Source organism: Molothrus ater, chromosome 11, assembly GCF_012460135.2.
Source record: "Molothrus ater isolate BHLD 08-10-18 breed brown headed cowbird chromosome 11, BPBGC_Mater_1.1, whole genome shotgun sequence".
Lineage (NCBI taxonomy): Eukaryota > Metazoa > Chordata > Aves > Passeriformes > Icteridae > Molothrus > Molothrus ater.
The window spans coordinates 8,824-28,664 of NC_050488.2; the positions used below are offsets into that span (position 1 = coordinate 8,824).

The 19,841-nt window shown below is 55.5% G+C and overlaps 2 protein-coding genes across 2 annotated transcripts; one reads left to right on the top strand and one right to left on the bottom strand.

The window, feature by feature from the left end:
* The first annotated feature begins 1,370 nt into the window (after positions 1 to 1,370).
* On the top strand, positions 1,371 to 13,497 carry LOC118700308 (uncharacterized). The gene is made up of 8 exons (XM_036404704.2): positions 1,371 to 1,473; positions 7,510 to 7,617; positions 9,464 to 9,571; positions 11,358 to 11,525; positions 11,727 to 11,798; positions 11,885 to 11,983; positions 12,564 to 12,720; positions 13,251 to 13,497. Exons 1-8 carry the CDS (start codon positions 1,371 to 1,373, stop codon positions 13,447 to 13,449), a joined length of 1,014 nt encoding a protein of 337 aa, XP_036260597.1. The 3' UTR covers positions 13,450 to 13,497.
* Positions 13,498 to 14,468: 971 nt separating this feature from the next.
* LOC118700304 (EF-hand and coiled-coil domain-containing protein 1-like) lies at positions 14,469 to 18,577 on the bottom strand. The gene is given in 3 exon segments (XM_036404700.2): positions 14,469 to 16,329; positions 16,332 to 16,577; positions 17,867 to 18,577. Coding segments are annotated over 3 exon segments (1,086 nt in total). The 5' UTR covers positions 18,503 to 18,577; the 3' UTR covers positions 14,469 to 16,125.
* Positions 18,578 to 19,841: the final 1,264 nt, after the last annotated feature.

Below are 19,841 nucleotides of genomic sequence, written 5' to 3' on the forward strand. Positions count from 1 at the left end.
GCCCGGACCAGTTTTTTACGTTTGTTGTTGTCTCTAGGTAAAAATCTCCCGAGGGAAAAGAGCCTCTCCAGTAGGCTGGGTGTCTTGTGATGACTTAGTTCTTCTAAGAGTAAAGATTACCAATTAAACGCAGTTTTATGTTTTTTTCTAAATGTTTAAAATTGTTCTAAATTTTTCAGAATTCTAAACCTACTTTGAGAAATCTAAACTACAATGGGAAAAGGGACGAAATATTTGCAGATTCTTTTCTTCAAAAAATGTTTTTGAATATTTCTAAAAATTTCTATGGTGTGTAAATGTAAAGCGAGGACAAAATGAGCCTGCTTTTTCTTAGAAGCCCCATGTCTGGCTGCTGCCTGCCCAGCTGTGGCTGTGCCCCGACAAGCAGCTCCGCCAGCTCTGGTGGTAGCTGTCATACACCTGAGCTGAAGGCCAAAGATGTTGCTGGGCTCAGGCCCTTCCCTGGCAGGAGGGTGGCACCTCCTGGCGCAACTGGGGACAGAGGGCCCTGCTCTGGGTGGTGGTGGCAGCAGCATCTCCCCACCAGTAAGCTGATAATGCAGCCTTGGAAGGGACAATGGACACGGGCACGGAGATTAGAGAGGACAGGTCCAGTTCCCCCTGCCTGAGTTATTTGGCCAGTCTTGTGAAGCTGCAGAGGCGCTCCTCTGAAGAGAGGAGGTGGCTTAGTCGATTAGTCATTGATTTCACCAGCAGACCTGGGTGGGACGACCGATTTGCACGTCAGGGCCGCTACGGACCTCCACCGGAGTTTCCTCTGGCTTCGCCCTGCCCAGGCATAGTTCACCATCTTTCGGGTCCCAGCATGGATGCTCACGCTCCACCTGCCTGGCCCCGCGAGGGGGCGGCGGGCGAGACGGGCCGGTGGTGCGCCCAGGGCTGCCAGGCGCGACCCGCGCCCCGGGATCCCACCTCAGCCGGCGCGCGACAGCCCTCACCTTCATTGTGCTGCAGGCTTTCGACAAGGGCCCCTGACACAGGGCACAGCGGGAAGGGATCCATGGCAGCCTGGCTGCCCCGCTGCTGCTTCCACACCCTGCAGGGCTGTTTCTCAGCCTGGCCTGGCTGCAGCTTCTCCCCAGCCTCTGCAGGATGGCATTGGGCATCAGCTCACAGGGAGCCCAAACTGCACCACAGGACATGCACACCCTGAGATCCCCTGGGATTTTTTAGTCTCTAGGCAGATCAGGTGTAGGGGCTTTTTCGGTGAGGGAGGGCCCTGGCCCAGCCCCTATAACCTGGCCATTTTCCTGATCCTTATCTATGACTTGACAAGTATTGTCTCCTGAAGCTGCCACATCCTGGAGTGTTTCCATTTGATCCAGCTGTCCTTTTTCCTTTCTCAAGCGATGGAGCAAAAATCCATGCAGATGGGGCCATATCCTAAAGGAAGCAATGGCTTTGTGCCAGACTCTGATGCAGGAAAGCTGGAGATGCCAGACATGGGCACAGGTACAGGAGGTAATTGCTGTGCCATTCTCAGCCCTTGGCAGGGCTCTGTGGCAGCAGCTCTTCCCCCAGGGCCTGCCCTTGCACGGCCCGGCAGCAGCCAAAGCTCCAGGTGCCTCTGGAGGCTTGGAGGCCTCTGGAGCTCGTTCACAGCCCCGGGGAAAGGGGACTCGTGCACCAACGTCCCTCCCGCTGCAGCTGCTCCGGAGCCGGCCCTGAGTGCCCAGAGGCCCAAGGCACAGGAGCAGCCCCGAGCGGGAGCCCTGCTGCGAGCCCAGGGCCAGAGCCAGCCTTGGCTCCCGACTGGGCAGGGGCTGCACTGGGTCCTGACGGGGCCTGACTCTGTGCCCTGGGGCTGGGGGAGCTGTCACGGGCCAGGGAGGGCCAGGGCTGGCACTGGCTGCTCAGGGATGGGTTTGGCCCGTGTCCCTCCAAGCAGCGACTGCCCAAGCAGCGGTGCTGCCCCCGGGCTCCCCTCCCGGCCTGCTGGGCTTTGTTGGGTGGCACAGCCTGTGCCAAGGGGTGGCAAGGTGCCTGCAGGCCCCAGCTCTGGGGGAAAGGGAGAAGGTCCTGCCCGCATGCACCGTGCTGCCCGCTCAGCAGTGCAGCACAGCACAGGCTCACACTCCCCTTTGCTCCCACAGGTGCAGCTGGAACCACAGCACGGTCCTGATTCCCAGAGGGGTGCGAAAAATGGCAATCATTTGTTTTTCATATTTTAAATATTTAAATAGTGATACCATGGTTATAAAAATAGCAATATCATTAGAGTGATAAAAATTTTGGACAATTTGGATTAGGAGAATAGGAGACAATAGAAAGAAAGACTTACGGTCATCTGGGTACCTATTTTCTGGACAGCATGAGCCCGAAAAAGAACATATGTTAACGGAAGATTAACCCTTAAAAACAATAATCAATTGCATATTCATACATCTCATACATGGTGCATAAATTCGATTCAAACACAGGATTCTGTCTGGTCATCGTCAACTTCTCCCTCTTAATCCTAACCAGCTTCGTGAGGGCTGAGCAAGGCAGGAAGAAGTTAGTTTCTTCTGATAGGAGAGCAATAAATTCTTTCTTGGTGAAAGATTTCGGTGTCCTGTGGCAACTATATTTGCAAAAAGCCAATCATAAAATACGCATTTTTCAGAGGAGCTCAGAATGGATTGCTGTTGGGGAACACTGTTTGCTTGTGATAAGGGCAAGTTTGGCCTTCTACTGATGCCAGGAAAAGATTTGGAAGTGCTCAAAAGAGCCCTGACTGCAAGCTTCCCTGTTGCATTGCATGTTTTTGACTGTGTTTTGGTCCTAATAGTCAGTTTGATAACTCCCCCTTATTTAGTATTGTTATAGCATATTTTATTAGCAATGGGTTGCTCCTAACCCCCCTGTGTTGTTGGTTTTGCCCTAGTTGTCCATTTCTCTAGAAACTTCCCTATCCATTTGGTATCCTTCAAAACCCTATTGGCTTGTTTAAGTTTTCCTCCTCCCTTGTAATCCTCTATTGGTTTAAACATTGTATTCCCCGCCTTGTGTTCCACCCTCAGTTTGTCCCAATTGGCTAAAGATTGTATCCTCCCCAGGGACCTCTTCAGTTTAGGAATCGGTGTATGCCTTTAATTGAGTGTCTTTGTGTCGCTGACTCTGCAGGGACTAAACCTACAGAATACGTCTCCCTGTTCCTTGTCCCTACCCCCAAGGCAGTCCACCCGTGCTGTCAAGCAGCTGTGCCCTACAGCAAACCCCAGAGCTGACAGTTTGCTGGGGGCAGCCCACTCTGGGTGTAGGTGTTGGCAGCCAGTCGGGCTGAAGAAATCGGCACTGCAGCACTTCCCGAATCAGCTCTTGTGTTGCAGAAAAGAGATGGAGCTGTCAGCCCAGTGTCCGGGTGGTAGCAGCAGCAAAGCCCACCCAGCAGCAGCACAGGCTGAGCTCCATGGCCAGGAGCAGCCGTGGATGGCCACGGTGTGGGCAGGCAGGAGCCAGGCAGGGGCTGCTGTGAGCAGCGGTGGGGCCTCGAGGGCTGGGGGAGCCCATGCTGAGCGTGCCTGGGCTGAGGGCACATTTCCTTCCCTGGCATCATCTGGGCCTGGAGCTCCTCCAGTGGCATGCCCAGGAAAAGAGGGAAGCCATCAGTAGGTGCTTGCCTTGAGAGCAATGGAAAGAGGCTGGGCTCTGAAGGAATTCCTTCATAGCCAGAGGGATGAGCTCAGAGCCCGTCAGAGACTGGGCCTGTGGCAGCCCAGGATCTCTTATGAGCAGAGTGGGGATTTGGCTCCCCAGGCCTCATCTGTTCACCCAGGGACACATGGTGAACACACGCACTCAGAAGATAGCTCAGCACTGTTGCTGCTCCCTGAGTGTTATATTTGCATCCCTCTAAAGGCATGCAGGGGCCTTGGGTCACCTCTGTGCTGTGCAGGGGACTGGGGACACCAAGAAGTTGTGCAGGGAATTTAATGGATGTCCAAAGGTGTGCAGGGGCGTCTGCAAATTGAGCAGGGCTCGGGGGTCTCTTGTGAGGCACACAGGGGGATTTTAGGGTGGCTGAGTGTCGGGTTCGGCTGTCTGTCTCTGCCCCGACACGGGTAGGGTGGTTCTTGGGTGGCACGCGTTTTAAAGGACGAGTCTGGACTCTTCAGCTTTTCGGTCTTCAGGTTGTTTATTATTTCTTATCTACAAAATTTTCTGTCTGCCCAACAGAGGTCTGATCTGCAAGCAGTCACAGGCACTCTCTGACCACCCACGGGGCGGTCATGTCTTTTTATACTAATATCTACGTACATAATATTTACCTTTATTTCCCAATGCTTTTCACCCATGTTAGCAAGTGCACCTTCACCATAAACCAATCCCCAAGTGCCAACATCACCACAGGAGATGGAGGACAAGAAGAAGAAAGAAGAAGGACGAGACACGCCCTGATCCCTCCATCTTGTCTCCATAACCCCCCTGTACCAAAAACCTTAAAGTCTATATTTCACTTTCTAAATGTGTCTCTTTTACACCTTTTACTCTGAAGTGATTCTCTTGTCCTCAAACTCTTGTTATTTCTGTGGATGGATCAAAATCAAGCCACCAGACACTTCTGGCAACATTCTAGGATTTTCGAGACCCCCAAGGGTTCTCCTGGCATCTCTGGACATCAGGAACGATGTGCTGAGATCCCACAGCTGAGGACACCCATATGATGTGCAGTGGGTTTGGGTGCCCCCTAAAGCCTGCAGCTGCCCTGATGTCCTGTGTTGCATTATTTTTGTAAGTTTTGGAATCAAGGTCTTCACATTTTAAATATGGACCAAGGGGCAGCACAGTGCACAGCAGGGACTCGATGTCAGCGTGGCAGGGCTGCTGCTGCCTGCAATAGTGGGAATCACCAACATGAGTTGAATTTTGGACTTGACATTGCTGTTCTATGTAGAACCACGAAAAGTCTCACTTGTCCAATATCGTATGATTCACTTCTTGTGAATAAATAAATACTAGATTGCAAATAGGTACACGGAGGGACATCCTCTCCTCACTGGAAGGGCACCTCTTGAGATCCATTCCAAAAAATCCTGCCCCAGCCATGAGGTCACAGCAGGCTGTGAGGTCACAGAGGTGCCAGAGCCCCGTGGTTGCACAGCAGCACGAGGAGCGAGCAGTCAGTCCTTGTGCACAGCTGTTGCGGCAGCAGCGGCGGTGGCAGCAGTGGTGCTGGCATTGGAACAGTGGTGTCAGGACAGCGGTGGCAGCAAGAGCTGCGGGACTGGCAGAGGGCAAGGCACCATGGCCCTTGCTCTGCGCCTCTTCCTCCTGCTCCTCCTGGCCGTGGCCCTGCCTGCCAGGGCTGCCCAGGCTGCTCCGCTGCAAGCGCGGGGAGCAGGTGAGCCGGCAGCCTGGCTCCCCTTTCCCGGGACAGCGCTCCCTGCTCCCCAGGAAGTGCTGGGGATGGTTTTCCCCAGGCCTTTAGGGAGAGTTTCCTCTGGGGGAGGGAGAGAGCCCCCATGGGCCCTGGGCTGGCCCTGTTTCCTCTCCAGGGATGTGTCACAGGGCCTACAACGAGGGTAGAGAGTGACCAGGAGCCAGCCCAGAGCTCCCCTGGCCCCTGTGCAGCTTTGGCCTTGTCCATTCACATCTGGCTCCCATGGCCTTACCCAACCCCCTTGCAGGGCCCAGTTCCCTGAGTCAGAAGGGGATCGCAGCACACCATGGAAATGGGTTTTGGTGTTTTCTTCCTTCTAGATGATCTTGCTAGGAAGGTTTTTCCAGCAGCTTGGCTCAATGAAGATTTGCAGTCCCTTAAGCCTCCTGCAGGTATGTTGTCAATGTTGCCCTCACAGAATAATCATTGACAACCTGGCAGGAACGAGGTGACAGAAGTTTCTGTGGCTGTTGTGTTACAGGAGTGTCTGCAGGGAGGCCTTTTCAGGCTCCTTTCCTGGTTGCTCCTCACAAGCCCAGCTCCCATCGCAGGGGTGAGTAGTGTGTCCCTGCTGACCTCACAGGCTGAGCCCTGCTTCTCTGGGATCCACTCTTCTGACATGCAAACACTTCTCTCAAGGTCCTCCAAGAGGGAGGAACAAGCCTGGAGGAGACAGTAAGTCTCTAGAGGCATCCAAACCCCTGGACAGGATCCTGAGTTACCTGGAGAGACACCATGGTGGGTGCATTTCCCTTAGCCTTGTCCTGGGGCTCAGCAGCCGGGGGCTTTGGCTGCACATCTGGACACGCCGTGCCCGGCACAGCGGGAAGAGATTCATGGCAGCCTGGCTGCTCCGCTGCTGCTTCCATGCCCTGCAGGGCTGTTTCCCAGCCTGGCCTGGCTGCAGCTTCTCCCCAGCCTCTGCAGGAAGGCATTGGGCTTCAGCTGACAGAGAGCCCCAACAGCACCATGGGCCTGAGATCTCCTGCAATTTCCCGGTCTGAGCACATCTGGAGGGGCAGCTATTTGGCGGAGGAAGGGCCCTCGAGCAGCCCCAATAACCTGATCTACCTCCTGAATCTTATCCACTACTATGACAAGCATTGCCTCCTGAAGATGCCACTTTCCCACTGGGGAACAGCCCCATCTGATCCAGCTGTCCCTTTTCCTTTCTGCAGAGATGGAAGGAGAGGCTGTGCTGAAGGCTCAGTTTCCCAGAGGAAGCAGGGGCTCATTGGCAGCCTCTGCTGCAGGAAGGGAGGCGATGCCAGGCCCAGTGCCAGGAGGGAATTGCTGTGCCTCTGGGCCTGAGCCCTGCTGAGGCTTGAGCTGCCCTCTCTGCTGCTTGGCATTCCTGGCACACAGCATTACCTGAACCCCTCTCAGTGCTGGGTTCCCTATAGAAAGGGATCCCAGCACAGCATGGAACCGTTCCCATCTGTTCTCCTTTCTAGACTGGGATCGTGACTTGCATCATTTGGAAAGGCTGGTAAAGCACGGCTTAAGGATATTGCAGCTTGGTGAAGGTAGGCTATCAGCAACGCTTTCCTAACAGAGTAATCACTGTCCAAGTCATATTACTGCATCATTTCCCTTAAGATCCTCTGAAGTTTGATGGATTCTGGAAATCCTGGCCTCCAAATTTCTGCTCTTGTGCCCATCAGTGGGAGGAAGGAGCATTTAGCTGTCCATCCTCCTCCCATGTGCAATGGCAGTGTGTCCTTCCGTGTGCTCTGTGCAGCCACCGAGAAGAGCAGAGAGGAAGGGGCTGGGCCCAGGGCTGAGCCCCAGGGCTGAGCCTTTCTCAGCTCCTTTGCCAGCCCCAGGGAGCCTGAGCTGCTCCTGCTGCCACTGCCAAGCCCTGGCCCTGCCTGGGGCTGGGTTTAGAGCTGAGGCAGCTCCAGGGAGTCCTTTCTGCCCCGACTGCCCCACAAGGGGCTCCTTCCATCCCAGTGTGGGGCCACTGCAGGCACGAGGTCCCCCTGGCCCTGCTCCTGAGTGGAGGGCAGAGCTGAGGGAGTGCCTTGGAGGGCACCAATCACCCAGGCGCCCTCACTACCACTCAGGCCTGAAGGAGAATCTTCAGCAGTGTCACAGGAGCTGTTCTGTCCTGCCTTTCTTTGCAGATGAACCTTATGATGAAGATGATTCTGTTGATGAAGATGATCCTGTTGATAAAGATGATCTGGATTCCCAACCCATACCTATTACTGGGCTTCTGGAAGATGGTGAGGGTAGGTCAAGGCCTTTCCCCTGGGAGAGCTGCCAGCTCAGAGCCCAAAGCTCGGCCAGGGGGGCATCGCTGCAGGTGCCAGGACAGAGCCATGCACGTGTGTGCCCTCGCCCTGCGCGATGCCCTCACCGCTCCTGCGGCTCAGTGGTGCCTGTGCAGCTGAGCAGAGATGACAGAAGCTTCTGTGGCTGTTGAGTTACAGGGGTGTCTGCAGGGAGGACTTTCCCAGGCCCTTTGGTGGATGTTGCACGCAAGCCCAGCTCCCATCGCAGGGGTGAGTAGTGTGTCCCTGCTGACCCCACGGGCTGAGCTCTGCTTTTGTGGCATCCATTCATGGGAAATGGAAATATTTCTCTTAAGGTCCCCTGAGAAAGAAGAAGAAACCTGGAGGAGGTAGTAAGTCCCTGAAAGAAACCCAACATCTGGAACAAAAATGGAGTGATGTGGACAGCCAGCGTGGTGGGTGCATTTCCCTCAGCCTTGTCCTGGGGCTCAGCAGCCGGAGGCTTTGGCTGCACATCTGGACACGCCGTGCCCGGCACAGCGGGAAGAGATTCATGGCAGCCTGGCTGCTCCGCTGCTGCTTCCATGCCCTGCAGGGCTGTTTCCCAGCCTGGCCTGGCTGCAGCTTCTCCCCAGCCTCTGCAGGAAGGCATTGGGCTTCAGCTGACAGAGAGCCCCAACAGCACCATGGGCCTGAGATCTCCTGCAATTTCCCGGTCTGAGCACATCTGGAGGGGCAGCTATTTGGCGGAGGAAGGGCCCTCGAGCAGCCCCAATAACCTGATCTACCTCCTGAATCTTATCCACTACTATGACAAGCATTGCCTCCTGAAGATGCCACTTTCCCACTGGGGAACAGCCCCATCTGATCCAGCTGTCCCTTTTCCTTTCTGCAGAGATGGAAGGAGAGGCTGTGCTGAAGGCTCAGTTTCCCAGAGGAAGCAGGGGCTCATTGGCAGCCTCTGCTGCAGGAAGGGAGGCGATGCCAGGCCCAGTGCCAGGAGGGAATTGCTGTGCCTCTGGGCCTGAGCCCTGCTGAGGCTTGAGCTGCCCTCTCTGCTGCTTGGCATTCCTGGCACACAGCATTACCTGAACCCCTCTCAGTGCTGGGTTCCCTATAGAAAGGGATCCCAGCACAGCATGGAACCGTTCCCATCTGTTCTCCTTTCTAGACTGGGATCGTGACTTGCATCATTTGGAAAGGCTGGTAAAGCACGGCTTAAGGATATTGCAGCTTGGTGAAGGTAGGCTATCAGCAACGCTTTCCTAACAGAGTAATCACTGTCCAAGTCATATTACTGCATCATTTCCCTTAAGATCCTCTGAAGTTTGATGGATTCTGGAAATCCTGGCCTCCAAATTTCTGCTCTTGTGCCCATCAGTGGGAGGAAGGAGCATTTAGCTGTCCATCCTCCTCCCATGTGCAATGGCAGTGTGTCCTTCCGTGTGCTCTGTGCAGCCACCGAGAAGAGCAGAGAGGAAGGGGCTGGGCCCAGGGCTGAGCCCCAGGGCTGAGCCTTTCTCAGCTCCTTTGCCAGCCCCAGGGAGCCTGAGCTGCTCCTGCTGCCACTGCCAAGCCCTGGCCCTGCCTGGGGCTGGGTTTAGAGCTGAGGCAGCTCCAGGGAGTCCTTTCTGCCCCGACTGCCCCACAAGGGGCTCCTTCCATCCCAGTGTGGGGCCACTGCAGGCACGAGGTCCCCCTGGCCCTGCTCCTGAGTGGAGGGCAGAGCTGAGGGAGTGCCTTGGAGGGCACCAATCACCCAGGCGCCCTCACTACCACTCAGGCCTGAAGGAGAATCTTCAGCAGTGTCACAGGAGCTGTTCTGTCCTGCCTTTCTTTGCAGATGAACCTTATGATGAAGATGATTCTGTTGATGAAGATGATCCTGTTGATAAAGATGATCTGGATTCCCAACCCATACCTATTACTGGGCTTCTGGAAGATGGTGAGGGTAGGTCAAGGCCTTTCCCCTGGGAGAGCTGCCAGCTCAGAGCCCAAAGCTCGGCCAGGGGGGCATCGCTGCAGGTGCCAGGACAGAGCCATGCACGTGTGTGCCCTCGCCCTGCGCGATGCCCTCACCGCTCCTGCGGCTCAGTGGTGCCTGTGCAGCTGAGCAGAGATGACAGAAGCTTCTGTGGCTGTTGAGTTACAGGGGTGTCTGCAGGGAGGACTTTCCCAGGCCCTTTGGTGGATGTTGCACGCAAGCCCAGCTCCCATCGCAGGGGTGAGTAGTGTGTCCCTGCTGACCCCACGGGCTGAGCTCTGCTTTTGTGGCATCCATTCATGGGAAATGGAAATATTTCTCTTAAGGTCCCCTGAGAAAGAAGAAGAAACCTGGAGGAGGTAGTAAGTCCCTGAAAGAAACCCAACATCTGGAACAAAAATGGAGTGATGTGGACAGCCAGCGTGGTGGGTGCATTTCCCTCAGCCTTGTCCTGGGGCTCAGCAGCCGGAGGCTTTGGCTGCACATCTGGACACGCCGTGCCCGGCACAGCGGGAAGAGATTCATGGCAGCCTGGCTGCTCCGCTGCTGCTTCCATGCCCTGCAGGGCTGTTTCCCAGCCTGGCCTGGCTGCAGCTTCTCCCCAGCCTCTGCAGGAAGGCATTGGGCTTCAGCTGACAGAGAGCCCCAACAGCACCATGGGCCTGAGATCTCCTGCAATTTCCCGGTCTGAGCACATCTGGAGGGGCAGCTATTTGGCGGAGGAAGGGCCCTCGAGCAGCCCCAATAACCTGATCTACCTCCTGAATCTTATCCACTACTATGACAAGCATTGCCTCCTGAAGATGCCACTTTCCCACTGGGGAACAGCCCCATCTGATCCAGCTGTCCCTTTTCCTTTCTGCAGAGATGGAAGGAGAGGCTGTGCTGAAGGCTCAGTTTCCCAGAGGAAGCAGGGGCTCATTGGCAGCCTCTGCTGCAGGAAGGGAGGCGATGCCAGGCCCAGTGCCAGGAGGGAATTGCTGTGCCTCTGGGCCTGAGCCCTGCTGAGGCTTGAGCTGCCCTCTCTGCTGCTTGGCATTCCTGGCACACAGCATTACCTGAACCCCTCTCAGTGCTGGGTTCCCTATAGAAAGGGATCCCAGCACAGCATGGAACCGTTCCCATCTGTTCTCCTTTCTAGACTGGGATCGTGACTTGCATCATTTGGAAAGGCTGGTAAAGCACGGCTTAAGGATATTGCAGCTTGGTGAAGGTAGGCTATCAGCAACGCTTTCCTAACAGAGTAATCACTGTCCAAGTCATATTACTGCATCATTTCCCTTAAGATCCTCTGAAGTTTGATGGATTCTGGAAATCCTGGCCTCCAAATTTCTGCTCTTGTGCCCATCAGTGGGAGGAAGGAGCATTTAGCTGTCCATCCTCCTCCCATGTGCAATGGCAGTGTGTCCTTCCGTGTGCTCTGTGCAGCCACCGAGAAGAGCAGAGAGGAAGGGGCTGGGCCCAGGGCTGAGCCCCAGGGCTGAGCCTTTCTCAGCTCCTTTGCCAGCCCCAGGGAGCCTGAGCTGCTCCTGCTGCCACTGCCAAGCCCTGGCCCTGCCTGGGGCTGGGTTTAGAGCTGAGGCATCTCCAGGGAGTCCTTTCTGCCCCGACTGCCCCACAAGGGGCTCCTTCCATCCCAGTGTGGGGCCACTGCAGGCACGAGGTCCCCCTGGCCCTGCTCCTGAGTGGAGGGCAGAGCTGAGGGAGTGCCTTGGAGGGCACCAATCACCCAGGCGCCCTCACTACCACTCAGGCCTGAAGGAGAATCTTCAGCAGTGTCACAGGAGCTGTTCTGTCCTGCCTTTCTTTGCAGATGAACCTTATGATGAAGATGATTCTGTTGATGAAGATGATCCTGTTGATAAAGATGATCTGGATTCCCAACCCATACCTATTACTGGGCTTCTGGAAGATGGTGAGGGTAGGTCAAGGCCTTTCCCCTGGGAGAGCTGCCAGCTCAGAGCCCAAAGCTCGGCCAGGGGGGCATCGCTGCAGGTGCCAGGACAGAGCCATGCACGTGTGTGCCCTCGCCCTGCGCGATGCCCTCACCGCTCCTGCGGCTCAGTGGTGCCTGTGCAGCTGAGCAGAGATGACAGAAGCTTCTGTGGCTGTTGAGTTACAGGGGTGTCTGCAGGGAGGACTTTCCCAGGCCCTTTGGTGGATGTTGCACGCAAGCCCAGCTCCCATCGCAGGGGTGAGTAGTGTGTCCCTGCTGACCCCACGGGCTGAGCTCTGCTTTTATGGCATCCATTCATGGGAAATGGAAATATTTCTCTTAAGGTCCCCTGAGAAAGAAGAAGAAACCTGGAGGAGGTAGTAAGTCCCTGAAAGAAACCCAACATCTGGAACAAAAATGGAGTGATGTGGACAGCCAGCGTGGTGGGTGCATTTCCCTCAGCCTTGTCCTGGGGCTCAGCAGCCGGAGGCTTTGGCTGCACATCTGGACACGCCGTGCCCGGCACAGCGGGAAGGGATCCATGGCAGCCTGGCTGCCCCGCTGCTGCTTCCACGCCCTGCAGGGCTGTTTCCCAGCCTGGCCTGGCTGCAGCTTCTCCCCAGCCTCTGCAGGAAGGCATTGGGCAGCAGCTGACAGGCAGCCCAAACTGCACCACGGGCCTGAGATCCCCTGGGATTTCCCAGTCTCTGGGTAGATGCAGAGAGGCAGCTGTTTGCAGGAGGAAGGGTCCTCGAGCAGCTCCAAAACCCTGGGCATTTTCCTTGTCCTTTTCCATGTCTTAAACAAGTATTGCCTTGAGCAGAAGGGCACAGCACAGAGGAATTCTGGCATGCAGGCTCAGGGGTTAAGGTACTGAGCAGTCCTGTGCCAAGGGGCAGCAAGGTGCCTGCAGGCCCCATCTCTGGGGGAGAGAGGGAGCGAGAACATCCTGGCCGTATCCACCGTGCTGCCAGCTCAGCAGTGCAGCACAGCACGGGCTCACGCTTCCCATTGCTCCCACAGATGCAGCTGGGACCTCAACACGTACTGATAACATCTGGAGAAGAGTTTTCTGCTGGGAAAGAGCTTGTTTGATTAAGTTGACGGCCATTGTGGCTGGTGCAGCACTTTGCCTGGTGATTTGCTGTGCAGGAATCTGGTATTGCTGGAAGAGAAAATGGTGAGGGTTTTGTGATTCTCTACCTCAAACAGCTTCCTTTAAAGGCTGCTCATAGGCAGGGAACATTCCCAGTGAGGCTGCTGTGGAGTTGTGGCCAGTCCATGGTTGTCCAAAGAACTCTGCTGAGGGTTCTGCTGCTGCCCAGTGCTTTCATTGGCCTCTTAATTGCTGGGCCTTGTCCTGGGGGGCCCGCTGGGGCTGCAGCCAGTGCTGGCTCCCACTGAGGCTGCCTGGCCCAGAGAAGCACCAGGGGCACAGGGCAGAGGCAAAGCAAGTTGGGGAGGAGAAAGAGCAGGGACGAGATTGCCCTTGGAAGGCAGAGGCGCTCTGGGGCCCGCTCCTGGCCAGGGAGCCTGCCCAGAGCCATCCCCTTCTGGCCGGGGCCTTGAGGGACAGCTGTGCAGCTGGGCCAAGCTGCGCCAGCAGCTCCAGCCGTGCTGGGGAGCCTTGCCAGCTCTGGACCCTGCTGTGCACGAGGCTCCCTGTGTGCCACTGGCAGCTGGGGCCTCAGCCACCTCCTCTCTCCACAGGTGCAGCTCTGCATCTTCAGAAGAGGAGCCTAAAAACTCAGACAAAGTGCTCCCTACCAGTTATTCCAGCTATCCACGTCTGCCTTTATCTGCCCTGCCGTGGCTGCAGCACCGTTACGAGGCCTTCCCAAAACCCCCCCCTCCTAAACGAGACCCTCTTCCCCTGAGCCCCCTGGTCCTGTTCCCTGGCCAGGAGTGAAGCTGGGCTGCCCCTGTCTGTCAGGGCAGGGCTTGGCTCACATTTTATTTTTCAATAAAGAACTGGAGTTGTCAACAGCTGTGTCTGGGTGGTAGCATCAGCAAAGCCCACCCAGCAGCAGCACAGGCTGAGCTCCATGCCCAGGAGCAGCCGTGGATGGCCACGGTGTGGGCAGGCAGGAGGCAGGCAGGGGCTGCTGTGAGCAGCGGCGGGGCCCCGAGGGCTGGGGGAGCCCATGCTGAGCGTGCCTGGGCTGAGGGCACATTTCCTTCCCTGGGGTCATCTGGGCCTGGAGCTCATGAGACACACAGGGATATTTTGAGGTTCCTGATGAGGGGTGCAGGGATCCCTCATGAAACACAAAGGAGTATTGCTGGCCTCTCCTAAGGTGTGCACGGATCCCTCATGAGCTGTGCAGCGGGGTTCCATTTGAGGGGGTTTTTTATTCTTCTCAGCACAGCAAAGGGTCACTTGGCCGAGGTTTTGCAAAGCTGGCACAAAGCCTCTTGCAAAGCCTTGGGCCTGGTCTGTGGGCACAGTGGGCGGGCGGAGCCCATCCCCTGGGGCCAGGCCGGGCTGCTCAGGCCGGGCTGGGCTGGGCCAGGCTCGCCCCGGCAGGGAAGGGCCGCGGCCCTGGGCTCTGGTGAGGCTGCTGAGCTCCGCCCTGGCCCTGTGCTGCAGCCCAACACATTTACAGCCAGGGCCGTGCCCTGGCCCACAGGAGGCACCCGGGGCTGTAACTGAGGCCGCGCCTTCTCCCACTCAACGGGGCTGGCTCTTGCATGAAATGGGCCCTCAGCAAGGAGCTGCTGGGCCTCCTGGCTTTATCCCTTTGTGCTCCCAGTGCTTCTGGTCAGGTTGGGCTGGGAAACTTGTCCATCATGCCTCTGTGTCTGTTTCCTGTCATTCCAATGCACAGCCCTTTCCCGCTGCTTGGCATTTAAATACTCGGATTATTTTATTGGATAACTTACATCTTGCACTTCATGATGGTATCGGTAATAAATGAAAAGGCCAAATCAATAATAATAACGTAATTTTTTATTTTCGGGACTGAAATACGGTCTCAGCCACAATCAAAGGGACAGCGTCAAGACCGAGATCAGTGATGGGTGAACCCTGATCCAACCTCTATCGCATGGGATCCCCTCCATTCACGAATGTCATCTCCGTTGGGCAGGTTTTATACAGTTTTTTTCTGCCTGAGGCAGAGGTTCCTCTATCCTTTTCCTTGCTTCACATATGCATGCAGTCTCCTTTCTCTGTGCAGGGCTGGTCAATGCTTTTTCTGGGAAGCGATGAATGCTGATGCTGGGTTAGGGGTACCTGGATTGCTATCATGTTTGAAGATACTTATGGAGTATTCATTGCTTTTGGGTGTTTCTTGGATAGTCCAGGGAATGGCTCATCTCCATACTAGCAACATCCTTTCGCTTGCTAATTAGGCTCTCTACCCTTGCTGCCATCTGGGGTTTCACAATTTTGTGTGGCAATCTATATCTTAACTGTCTGTTGTTTTAGGCTTTAAAGATTTTTGTTACAGGCACAACTTTATTCACAATTTTTTTTCATGTATATTTTATATAAGCATGAATTATCTTGTACCACATATTACAATGACATTAAATTTTGCTAATTAGACTCTGTCCTATCATGAGTTTCTGGAACGCATTTCCAAGCCTTCCAGCTGCAGAACAAGGGGAGTTGTCTCTGGCTTGCATGACAAAATTGGCAGGTTTTTTGCAATGCCAGCCCTTTAGAAACAACTTTTTGTGTGCATTAACATTCGAGGGGCTGATTTCAAAGACAGATAAAAAACCCACAAAGAACTAGCAAACCTACCAAACAACATATTAAAAAAAAGTACTTTTTCTTGCAGCTGGGAGAAGCTGCAGCCAGGCCAGGCTGGGAAACAGCCCCGCAGGGCGTGGAAGCAGCAGCGGGGCAGCGAGGCTGCCATGGATCCCTTCCCGCTGTGCCGGGCACGGCGTGTCCAGATGTGCAGTCAAAGCCCCCGGCTGCTGAGCCCCAGGACAAGGCTGAGGGAAATGCACCCACCTTGCCTCTCTCCAGGTCACTCAGCATCCTGTCCATGGGTTTTAATGCCTCTAGGGACTTATGTCTCCTCTATGTTTGTTCTTCTTGCTCAGGGGACCTTAAGAGAAATATTTCCATTTCCCATGAATGGATGCCACAAAAGCAGGGCTCAGCCTGTGGGGTCAGCAGGGACACACTGCTCACCCCTGCCATCAGAGCTGGGCTTGTGTGCAACATCCACCAAAGGGCCTGGGAAAGTCCTCCCTGCAGACACCCCTGTAACTCAACAGCCACAGAAGCTTCTGTCATCTCTGCTCAGCTGCACAGGCACCACTGAGCCGCAGGAGCGGTGAGGGCATCGCGCAGGCCGAGGGCACACACGTGCATGGCTCTCTCCTGGCACCCGCAGCCATGTCCCCCTGGCCGAGTTTTGGGCTCTGAGCTGGCAGCTCTCCCAGGGAAAAGGCCTTGACCTACCCTCACCATCTTCCAGAAGCCCAGTAATAGGTATGGGTTGGGAATCCAGATCATCTTCATCAACAGGATCATCTTCATCAACAGAATCATCTTCATCATAAGGTTCATCTGCAAAGAAAGGCAGGACAGAACAGCTCCTGTGACACTGCTGAAGATTCTCCTTCAGGCCCGAGTGGTAGTGAGGGCACCTGGGTGATTGGTGCCCTCCCAGGCACTCCCTCGGCTCTGCCTTCCACTCAGTATCTGCAGATGTGGCACCTCCTTAGTTCTCACTTCCAGCTCCTTCACTTTGCCAAGACTGTTCAGGACAGCGTGTCTGGCCTCTTCCACCTTCCTCCTCATCTCTGCCTGCTCCCTCTTCAGGAGGGGAATCGGTTGCAATCTTCCAGGGTGACCAGAGCTTCCTGAGAGCTCTTCAGCTCCTTCTCCAGCTCCTGGCTGAACCTGATGGCTTCTTCAATCTGCCCATCCCTGGAGCTCCACATGAGCTCCATTTCCTCCAGGACATCTTGGAGGCACTTGGTATGGGAGTGCTTCTGTGTTAATGGTCTCTTCCTCCCTATGAAGCAGGGTCCTTCTCCTGTATGGCTGGCATGGCTCTTCCGCAGTCCCACCTGTAATGACCAGGAGCACAAAGCAGGGAGAAATTGATGGGTTTTAATGAAGACTGAAAGTGGCTGGATTGTGCTTTGTTGGTTTGGTTTTTTTTCAATCCCATAGAGTTGATCAGCAACTAAAGCTACTTGACCTTTGCCAAATACAGAGAGAAGGAAACAATCTCTGGAAAGTTGTTTTTAATACCTAGCTATGCATTTAATTTTCAAACTACACCCTTCTCATGTTATTGCACAAGTTTCTGTGTAGCTTTCATGTCATTACTATGGGTCTGTACTCAGGAGTCAGACAGTGTGCTGAAAAAGATATTTCCAATGAAGTTGTGTTCAGGGGAAGAGAGCAGGGAGCAGCTGGGGGGGGGGGGGTGTTCTGGAGCTCTCCTCTTTGTCATCTTCATTCTTCCTGGGACTTCTGAGTGGTGACTTTGTGTTTGCTGCTGATTTCCTTTGCCTTTTTTAGATGAAAATGGTAAAAGTGTCTCTGACCTGCCTTGCTGGACATTGTGAAGACAACAGTCATCTACTGCAGGTGGAAGTGTCACAGGTGGAGCAGAGTTCTGGGAGTGCTGTGTTAGTATCAAATCACACCTGGTGAGCCCTGCCAGCACAATGGGTCCATGCTGCCCTTCCCTGCTCTGCCTGTTCCAAGCTATTTCATGCCAGAGGAATTGAACTGTTGTTAAGTGTGTATGTGTGTCACTCGGGCCAGTACGGCAGAACCAGCAGAATCCAGCCCTGGAATTAATGGGGCTGTGCAGAGGAGCCCCAGACTATTCATCAGCCTGCCTGCAGAACTGGCTCCAACTCTGAACTCTCGTGACAACACTCTGAGGAAAACATCCTTCTGATATTTCCTATAGGCACTTCTGACTGAGACACTGCTTGTGCTTGTGCAGGTGGCAATCCAAAAGTTCTTTCTCACTTCAGGAAAAACCCTGCACTGGTGCACATCCAGCATGTGGTATCAGCACATGCTGACTGCACATGCAGTAGAAGCAGCAGCATTGTATGCGTGGGTTTGTTAAGGTGAACTCCCCTACCCTTTTAACAAGAGTGCTCATCACAGCTATATTTAATGGTACACCGGTGCCATACATTTCTCCTTAAAGCCTCCCTGTAACTAAGCTTTGCTAAAAAGTTAATGCCGAGGATGAAGGAGCAGCTTCGGTCTCAGTCTGGCAGTGGAGGGGTTATAAACACTGACTCTCCGGGAGCAGCATCTCTCCTGAAGCACTCGGGGCAGCCGAGCCGCCCCCGGGAGGCCGGTGCAGAGGCCGGCCCGGACTCACCTGCAGCGCCAGGCACCGCGCATCGCTGCTCTGCAGGGCGGCGCGCATGTCCTCCACCAGCTCCCGCAGGCTGCCGTTCTCCTCCTCCAGCGTGGCGATGCGGTCCTCGGCCCGCTCCAGCGCCACGATCTCCTCGCAGCACTCTCGGGAGCAGGGCCCCGGCGGCCGCCGCTCGGCGCTGCCCGCGGCTCCGCGGCCGGCGGGGTCGGTGCGGCGTCGGCGTCGGGGGCTGCGCAGGCGGATCTGGGTCTCGATGTGCTCGCTCTCCTGGCCCAGCGGCAGCCGCGGCCCCGCGCGGGTGCTGAAGTGGCCGCAGAGCCGCGCGTGGAACTGGCGGAAGGTGAGCTCGGCCGAGAGCCCGTCCCACAGCCCCGCGCACTCCTCGGGCTCCGCCGCTTCCTCCAGCCCCAGCACCTGGCACAGCGTGCGGAAGTCCTCGCCGGGGATGCGGCCCGAACCGTCGCAGTCCAAGTGGTGGAAGATCTCCTGCAGGTACTGGTCCAGGCCGGTGGCCAGCACGACGATCTCGTTCTCCACGCCGCGGTCCAGCCCGTAGTGGTAGGCGAGGGCGCTGACCAGCCACTGCGTGCGCCGGGCCGGCCGCCCGTAGGGGTCCCAGCCCTCAGCCGGCTCCATCGCGCCCGCCCGGCCCGCGGCGCTGCCCGAGCATCCTGAGCTCCCGCCCGGCCGAGCGCTCGGCCCCGGCCCGCGGCGGGGCGGGACGGGCGGGGCGGGGCCGCCGCCGCTCCAGCGCCGCTCGCCGAGCGCCCGGCTCGCCCCGCAGCGGAGCCGCGTCCGCCTTTGTCCCGCACAAAAAGGGATTCCGGCAAAGCGGCCGGGTGCCACCCTGCTCCGTTTGTCTGCCAAGCCTGCGCCCCAAGTGTGTTTCTCATTTCCTAACTCATTTCTCCCTTCCGGTTTCTCTTTAACACAAGCAACACAATAACATCGTACAATCCACTTTGACAAATCAGGCTTGTGAACCGAGTCAGTGCCTCCACTAAATTAAAACCCCAATGTGCGTGAAAGCCGACCTTCTGTTCGCTCAGACCCACTCACCTCTGCAGATGAGGTGACTTTATGGTCTTGCTGGGTGGGTTTTAAGAGGTCTGGGATAGAGGTGAGTAAGCGTTAAACTCGTTCACATGAGCTGCCCAAAGCAGTGACTTTAGTCTCTCTTTGGCTGGGGAGTAGGACCGGCGTTGCTGAACACAGGCAGCAGCACCGAGCAGGGCTCCTCCACCAGCAGGGACATGCCACGAGCCAGGAGGGGACTGTGGCACCCGAGGGGACCGTGGCACCAGCCGTGCCCAAGGGCTGAACAGGGTGGCAAAGTCAGGTGCTGCTAACAGGCTGCATTGAGAGCCCAGGCAAGGCGTGGTGAGCAGCCAGCAGTTTGGGAGCCATCCAAGGAGTCCTGTCAAGAGCAAATTGTTCTAATGTTCTCTCTAGGACAAAAAAGGAGCAAATCCAACTGATAGGTGAGGAAAGAGAATTCAAGTTGATTTAAAGCGCTGCTCAGTTCAGGGTTGCCTTTCTTTTGAGTGAACTGATGCTAAGAACTATTTTCTCACATATGGTGGGGTTTCTCTGCAAACAGGCTTTGATGAGAAATTTCTGATGAGCACATTTGCTTTTGCTCTTTAAGAGAAGTCAAGAACATGAGTAGCTTTGTTGAGGAATGGAGAATTGTTTGTAGCTCAGGAGGAGCATTCCATTTTAGCACAGGAGGAAGGTAAGGCACAGGTTTAAAGGCTTTCCCCTCCTAGAGTGACACATTTTCAGAGGAGTCTATGAGGAAAAGTCCCCTCAGCCACTGCCAGGGCTGTCTGCCTCCTCTGCAGGCTCAGTATTCTGGGAGGTCCACGAGCCTCGGCTGCCACTGTATTTTCCTCTGAATATTTCTTGTTGTGCAGTACACAGGGAGAATATTCTGTGCTAGATTCCCCTCTGGGCTTTGAGGTAAATCTCAGTA

Bases quoted from the DNA above. Each gene is read 5' to 3' on its own strand.
- LOC118700308 (XM_036404704.2), top strand. From the start codon at position 1,371: ATGGAGCAAAAATCCATGCAGATGGGGCCATATCCTAAAGGAAGCAAT. The intron at 1,474-7,509 runs GTACAGGAGGTA...CTTTCTTTGCAG, and splicing joins GATGCCAGACATGGGCACAG to ATGAACCTTATGATGAAGAT. The intron at 9,572-11,357 runs GTAGGTCAAGGC...ACTACCACTCAG, and splicing joins GCTTCTGGAAGATGGTGAGG to GCCTGAAGGAGAATCTTCAG.